Source organism: Hemiscyllium ocellatum, chromosome 1 (genome assembly GCF_020745735.1).
Source record: "Hemiscyllium ocellatum isolate sHemOce1 chromosome 1, sHemOce1.pat.X.cur, whole genome shotgun sequence".
NCBI classification, from domain to species: domain Eukaryota; kingdom Metazoa; phylum Chordata; class Chondrichthyes; order Orectolobiformes; family Hemiscylliidae; genus Hemiscyllium; species Hemiscyllium ocellatum.
In genome coordinates this window covers 133348948-133357096 of record NC_083401.1, presented here as the reverse complement: position 1 = coordinate 133357096, position 8149 = coordinate 133348948, and the positions used below count along the sequence as shown (strand labels likewise).

Sequence of the window (8149 nt, the reverse complement as noted above, 5' to 3'; positions counted from 1 at the left end):
TTTACCAGTCTATCATTTCTTGAATTATCCCTATTTCCCCTTCTTGCACAGAGAAACAACATTAGCTATTCACCAGTTCTCCAGGACCTCTCCAATGGCTAGCAAGGATACAAAGATCTTGGTCAAGTTAATGAGGTTTGTGATAATGGACTCTAGCAAATTTCCCATTACTAATTTTAGGCTAACCAGTACATAATCCCCTGCTTTATCTCTATCTCCTTTTTAAAAATATATTGGGGTTACATTAGCTACCCTTCAATCTGGAGTAACTGTTCCAGAGTAGATAGAATCTTGAAAGATGACAATCAATGCATCTACTATATTTAAGATCACTTTTCTAAATACTTTGGAATATAGGTGATCAGATCTTGGGGATTTATCAGTCTTCAATCTCACCAATTTCCCCAACACTATTACCTTACCAATACTAATTTCCATCAGGTCCTCCCTCGCACTAAATCCTGTGTTCCTTGACATTTTTGATGCTTTATTGTATCCTCCTTTGTCAAATAACAAATTCCTTCTCCCCAAAATTCTCATTTTCCCTTATCCTCAGGAGAGTGAACCACTCCATCCTACACATCACTACTTTGGCTGCAGAGGAAATGTGCTGAGGAAAGCTTCCCAGGATATACAGTACATTCTGCCCAGATTATACTGGAAGTCCCCCCAGTATCGCTCCAGGCAATAGAAACACATCGTCAGCAGCCCAATACTCTGCTCCACCACTGGTTGGGGAATGGATAGCATTATATGGGCAGTACAGTGGCTCAGTGGTTAGCATTGCTGCCTGGGGTTTGCACATTCTCCCCATATCTACATGGGTTTCCTCCGGAATACTCTCCCAAAGTTTCCTCCCAAAGATGTGCAGGTAAGGTGGATTGGCCATGCTACATTGCCTATATTGCCCAGGGATGTGCAGGCTAGGTGGATTAGACATGGGAAATGCAGGGATAGGCTAGGGGATAGGTCTGGGTGGGATACTTTTGGATAGCGGGTATGGACTCGATTGGCTAAATGGCTTGCTTCTACACTGTAGGGATCCTATTTCTGCACTCCACAATAGTCAGGGGGTTGTACAGTATGGGTTGTAGTCACAGTTGCTTTTCCTCATCCCCCAGTAAACAGTCTTGGAAAGCATTCCATGTAACAGTGCTCCAGAATGGACAAGATTTTCTTTTATTCACTCATGGGACGTGGGTGTTGCTGGTAGGAGTGCGTTTATTGTCCTTCCCTAGTTGGCCTTGAGAAGGTGGTGGAGATCTGGCTTCTTAAACTGTTGCAATTAAAATGCTGTATGTAATGCTCTTAGGGAGACAATTCCAGAATTTTGATCCAGTGATAGTAAAGGAGCAGCAGTATATTTTCACATCAGGAGGGCTAGTGGCCTAGAGGGAAGCTTGCGGGTGGTGGTGTTGCCATGCATCTGCTGCTCTTGTCCTTCTAGGTAGAAGTGATCATCGGTTTGGAAGGTGCTATCTGAGGAGCTTTGGTGAGTTTCATGGCAGCTGTTGCTGAGTTCTGCAGCTCTGTGATTCCATTCTCTCAGTTCCATGTGGGTACAGTCCATCTCACCCTGCACGTAGGTGAAACCAGCAATGTTTCTGAATCCTACTGCCTAAGCAGCAATACCATGCTTGTACAAATGACATCAGTCCCATTCCTGATTCATTTGTGGGAGTGTGACTAGGAGATCCCACATAGATCACCCATCACTCCCGCGAAGATGCTAGTCGCATAGCAGTTTAACACTGCAATGACAGCTTTAACAGCATCTGGGAAAGATGACCCCCCACTCCCTAACGTCCTGCTGTCATTTTTTTTTTTGGTTACTTACAGTGTGGAAACAGGCCCTTTGGCCTAACAAGTCTACACCGACCCACCGAAGAACAACCCACACAGACCCATTCCCCTACACCTAACAATACGGGCAATTCAGCATGGTCAATTCACCTAACCTACACATTTTTGGACTGTGGGCGGAAACCAGAGCATCTGGAGGAAACCCACGCAGACATGGGGAGAATATGCAAACTTGTACCCGGATCTCTGGCACTGTGAGGCAGCAGTGCTAAGCACTGAGCCACCGTGCCACCCAAGTGAGTGTCATGGAATACTTTCCCCTTGTCTAGATGAGTACAACTTCACAAACATTTGAAGCTCACCACAATCCAGTTGAAAAGCATCCAGAATCTTCAATGTTCACTTCATTCACCACCAATGTACACTGACAGCAATGTGAAGTATCTACAACTTGTAGTAACTCACCCATGCTCCTTTTAGAGCACCTTCCAAACCCACAACCTCAGGCACAAGTTGCACATTCTACAACCAGCCAGAGCCTGCCAGAATTAAGGTGAGTTTTTTAGGCTCACTGAAAGAAGTCAGGCAGATCCTGGCATGGATGGGGTTGTGGATAAATCCAGAAGGGACGGCATACTTCCCAACCAAAGCTTGGTTTTCCCCAAGCCTAGAAGTAAGCTGTCAGGGTATGGTGGTCTCCACGTTTGGCACAGTGAGCACTTATTACTGGTAAAATACTAAGGGTGGCAGAATGTAACAGGCTCATCACCACCTGACAGTTGACCTAAATTGACGTTCCCACTATGGCCTCCAAACTCCACTCCAAGTTAAATTTATCCTATTGTGTTCCAGGATTTGTTTTTTTCAAAAGACATGCAAGAGATAATTGAATATTGGGTAAAATTCTATGAACAATTTATTTCATTTGTCTCTACTATATGTCCTCTTAACATAACTATTGTTCTTTCCATATTCAACATTTTCTGTGAGCAAAACATGGATATTTTTAATATTAGAAAAGGTCTGCATAGTCAAAAAGTTGATAACTTATGGGTTCACGTGATCCACTTTGACATAACTGCCCTGTATTCATTAAATACACTTCAGAACAAAAGTGTAACAGATGATGAGTAAGAGAGAAAAAGAAGCATGTGATGAACTGATGCTTGGTTTGCAGCCAAGGGGCAAGTGTCAACAACGGTTTATTTCAGAGAAACTGACAAGCCACTGTTGCAAGTTTGGTACTCCCAAAGTCTTCCTGAAATCCAAAGGAATTTCCAATCATTCCAGGTTGCAACATAGAAAACATTAGCCAGGCTAACTCCCAACTTTTGGAGTCCAAATATCAGTTTTGTTGCTTAACTAAGTTCTGCTGAGATTAAGAACAGAATATAAACATTTCTCCCATAAACATTTGGTTTTGGAATAGATTTTTATTTATTGCATTAATGGGGAGCAAAGGCATTACTTTCAATTCCACAAATAGCTACAAATTGATGATTATCTACTAGGTTCTCCTCCATTCATTGATTAATAAGCTATGACTGATACCTAATATACCACCAATAACAAACTGAGTTATGGAGGAGCTCTCTTGTGGCACAATTGTAGTGTCCCTACCTCTGAACCTAGAGACAGGGTTTCAAGTCTTACCTGCTCTAGGAGTGTGTAATAACATCTCTGAACAGGTTGATTAGAAAAATAGGTTAATTTGAAAAAAAGTTATGAATATTTACAGGAAGGGTGGCTTGCATGTGGAGTGAACTTCAGGATGAAGTGGTGGATGTGGGTACAACATTTAAAAGTCATTTGGAGAAGTACATGAATAGGAAAGATTTGGAGGGAAATGGGCCAAGAGCAGGCAGGTGGGACTAGTCTAGTTTGGGATTATGGTCGGCTTGAATTGGTTGCACCAAAGGGTCAGTTTCTGTGTTGCATGACTCTAAGAAGTCCCATTTCTTTATTATAGATTTTATTGAACCTGTGAGCATCCGTGCCTAAAACAACTATAGTTGATAGGTACTGAAACTGTTCAGTGATATATTATCAAGTCACTCTAAGAATTCATGCTTATAAAAAAGGGAACTTCATCAGAGCATTCATTCAGATGAAGTTAATTCATGTGCTCATCATTGGTATAATTCGAGAGTCACATATAAACTCAACATTATTCATCTTACGTTACGTGAAAATGAATTTTGCATCAGCATCTATCTGTTCCCTGCTTTAGTATATGTGTTAGGTCAATTCGACATAAGTACAGATTGTAATTTTTCAATTTTGTACAGACACTAATGATGGTGACTTTACATGGCAAAAAAATCCTGTTCTGTTCCACGTAAACTGCCAACAACATGAATTGACCAGCCAAGTCTTTGACTTAGCCATAGCGTTCCTAACTTTGCATCAGAAATGAACACCATTCCTGCTGAGGTGGAGACGAGTTTGACATCTAGTGGGTAACTTGAGACATACAGTTTATGGTCTAGATTAGAGTGGTGCTGGAAAAGCACAGCAGCTCAGGCAGCCTTCATTCCTGAAATAAGGCTTTTGCCTGAAACTTTGATTTTCCTGCTCTTCAGATGCTGCCTGGCCTGTTGTGCTTTTCCAGAAACCACTCTAACCTAGACTCTGATCTCCAGCATCTGCAGTCCTCACTTTTGCCTAGAAAGTTTATGGTGCCTAGAAATTACTCCTACCACATAGGAATAATAGGGTCTGCTTCCCTGGGGTATATAGACTCACTAATAATCATTTACTTGCAGAAGTACTATGTACTGCACCAAATTATGAAAGCTGCTATGCATGACTAGAATATCTTTTTCTCTATTGCTTCATTAATCTGTAGATTTAGCTATGCCAAAGGTTCGGTGTGAAACAATTTCACTTGTACAACTGGTGAAAGAAGAAACCTTCATTATATACAAAAGCTCCATTTCAGCCACATAAAATTTTAAAAAGTCGACTTTTGAGCAATCTTAACATTTAAATACATTATGATATACACATAAAAGTATAAATTACATACACAGATAAATTAACCACAAACTGTGATTTTAAAAAAGAAACACAAGAAGACAAATAGCAGGACAAAACGCCTGCAAAATTTCACCTTTGTTCAAGTAGTTTATAAAGACATGTACATTATCTTGTCAGCTCTGTTAGTGAATCCACTGGCAATTATATTTTGCTGAATCACATTCATTATTTTTATAGTCCCATGATGTCTGTCATGACATATGGAATTAATATCTCTAAGTGCTTGCACCTACTGAAAGCAAGTCAAAGAATTCTAAAAAACAAGGTATTGCACAATCCTAATGCTGATATGACTATCTAAACAGTGCATTTCATAGGATAATTAACCAACTACAAATTCATTAATGAATCTACAAGTCTTCCTACAGAACATGTCCCTGTGTTGCTTCTGCTGATAGGGTACACTATTGCTTTCACATCACTATTTTAATGTAAGTTGTGAAAATTACAAACACCTTCTAAAAGCAACTAAAATGCTCTTTAACTCTTATATATGCCAAAATAATACATTTGGGGATTTCTATTCTTTTGAGTTAATCTACATCAATGTGTTAAAATGTACCCAGGTGTGAATCACATACCCATGTGGAATGTTTATAAAGTATTCTACAGGATCAATTTGGTCATGGATGTAACTATATTTCTCATATTACATATACCTACTGCATTCCTGTACTACATTTCTGTGACCATCGTCATAAACATCATTAAATTAACAGTTTCTTCCCATAAAACTGAGTAGGCTAACCAGCAGCCATCTCACTGTTCAGTTTTAATTCCAGTAATCTGTAGACTATGTCGAGACCAGCACCAATTTTTGAGTTTCTGTCTGAAACAGCAGAGAATAACCAACTGAACACCCTGATGTTTAGTCCACAACCTCAGAGCAAATATTGAGATGTGCAATCACGGTGACACTCTCAAAGTGCAATTCATAATGAATTGACCTCCATCTAGTTTAAAAAAATGTAGATGACACATTTGAACTAATCAGTGGCCGATGAAATACAGGCATCCAATGTCTGTTTTGGCTCTCACTGAGATTCAGCCTCCTTTGTCCTGACATAGGAGTTCTGGACTACTGTATGCCAACTGCCTTGTCCTCAGATGGCAACTACTGCAAAACATCTTCGATTTGGGGCCAATTTACATCAGAGGTTTACATCAAAGCTAAACCCTTGTTAGAAGCGTAGATCTGAAAGAAAAACGAAATACATCATTTTAAGTGCACAAAGTGTGAAATAGGAACTTGAAAGCACAGTGTGAAGCTTAACTTTTATGATAAAGCAAAGCAGCACTTTAATCATAACATCAGAAGATTACTCAAACTCTTTCCTTGGGTTAATTGCTTTATCAATTACTTTCTATTTATGATTACTTATAATTGTTATCCATAATCAGAATTAAAACAATACATTTCTGGTGAGTTCGAGACATGCAAGTCAAATAAACTGTGACAATGCCTCCCACTTTCTACCTTCGAGTATGAGATCATCCAAATCTCCACTGGCTGTGGTAACTCACTCAGAGTCGCTGCCACCTGCCAAACCAATGCTCACTGACATACACTGGCTCTTCAGAAGGATATGCTCTGATTTGAAAATTTTCATTTTTATTTTTAAATCACTTCACAGACTCTACCCTGTCCACCTCCACTATTTCCATCAGTCCTACAACTGTACCTCTTTTTTTCAAATCAGCCTGTTTGGAGATGTTATTACACACCTTTACAGCAGGTGACACTTGAATGCAGGCATCTCAATCCAGGGATAGGGATGCTACAACAGCTCCACAAAAGGGCTTTATAATATTTCTGTGCTCCCTCAGATTATACCTCTTCAGTGGGCAGCATGGTGACTCAGTGGTTAGCACTGCTGCCTCACCAGTACCAGGGGTCTGGGTTCAATTCCACCCTTCGGTGACTATCTATGTGGAGTTGTACATTCTCACTATACCTGTGTAGGTTTCCTCCCACAGTCCAAAGATGTGCAGGTTAGGTGGACTGGCCATGCTAGGTTGTCTAGGGATATGCAGGCTAGGTGGATCAGCCATGGGGAATGGAGGAATGTGGGTCTGGGTAGAATGCTCTTCAGAGAGTTGATGTGGGCTGAATGGCCTGCTTCCACACTCTAGGAATTCTATGCATCCCCACATTTAATTGATCTCCCCTTGGTGGCCACGCTTTTAGGATCCAAAGCCCTCAATACTGCAATTCCCTCTCTGAACCTTATTAAATCAGAGTTCTGAGGAAGGGTCACCGGACCCAAAACATTAACTTTGATATCTCTTCACAGATGTTGCCAGACCTGCTGAGCTTTTCCAACAACATCTGTTTTTGTTTCTCACTAAGCCTTGACCTCTCTTTACTTCTTTATGGCAATCATTAAAATTTACCTTTTTGATCATTCCTCCTAAAATCATTTTATATGGTTTGACGGCAAATTTTATTTTGATAGTGTTCCCTTGAAGCATCTTAGGATGTTTTACCACTTTGAAAATATTCAATAATTTATATTTGTAAAATATACTTAGAATGTAGGTAAGATTACAATCTTGAATTACATTTTAAAAGTTACTGTCATGAAGAAATGGTATATATTATCCAAATGTATTGGCAAACTGCTTGGGTAAACTTGGGAGGAATTTGTCAAGTACAGTGTATTAAGTCTGCATACCCAGCTTAAAGTCTGCGTTCTCCCTCACCTATTTTTAATAAACATAAATTTACTCATTGGGGCAGTGGTAATGTTCTGAGGGAATAGGTTCGAATCTCACCATGGAGATAATGATATTTTATGTATTTTTTAAAATCTGGTATTAAAAAGCTAGTTTCATGGAGACCATTGTCAATTTTGAGATTCCATCTGGTTTGCTAATATCCTGTGGGGAGAAAAATCTACTGCCCTTACCTGGGTCTACATGTGACTCCAGACCCACAGCAATGCGCTTGACTCTTAATTGGCCTCTAAGCAATTAGGGATGGACAATACACATTAGCATATCCAGTGAGGCCAACATCCAATGAATGAATAAAACAAGAAATTATAGGCTTCCAGATTGAAGGTCTGCACTTGCAGATTTTATAGGACCCAGGTAAGGGAATGTTACTGGATAAGCAGAGCCCTTTGTGGAATGCTTGCTCCATACCAATCCTGATAGAGGGATTAGTGACACATACAACCACTTGCAAACAAAAATGTTTGATTTCCTTTTGTTTTTGATTTTTCAATCTCAAATGTTTGGTATGGTTTGGCAAACTTTCAATGGAGAATTGAAATAAAAGCACACAATCATGATTTGAACAGAT

At 39.9% G+C, this 8149-nt stretch overlaps 1 protein-coding gene across 3 annotated transcripts in view; it reads right to left on the bottom strand.

Annotated features, from left to right (window-relative positions):
* Positions 1-5979: 5979 nt before the first annotated feature.
* The window catches only part of rasgef1ba (RasGEF domain family, member 1Ba), a 53723-nt gene continuing 51553 nt past the window's right edge, over positions 5980-8149 (bottom strand). For all 3 annotated transcript variants that reach the window (XM_060832123.1, XM_060832131.1, XM_060832140.1), the window contains one exon: positions 5980-6037. In XM_060832123.1, coding sequence (XP_060688106.1) covers positions 6013-6037 — 25 coding nt within the window. In that variant the 3' untranslated portion in view covers positions 5980-6012. The remainder of the gene's footprint in view (positions 6038-8149) is intronic.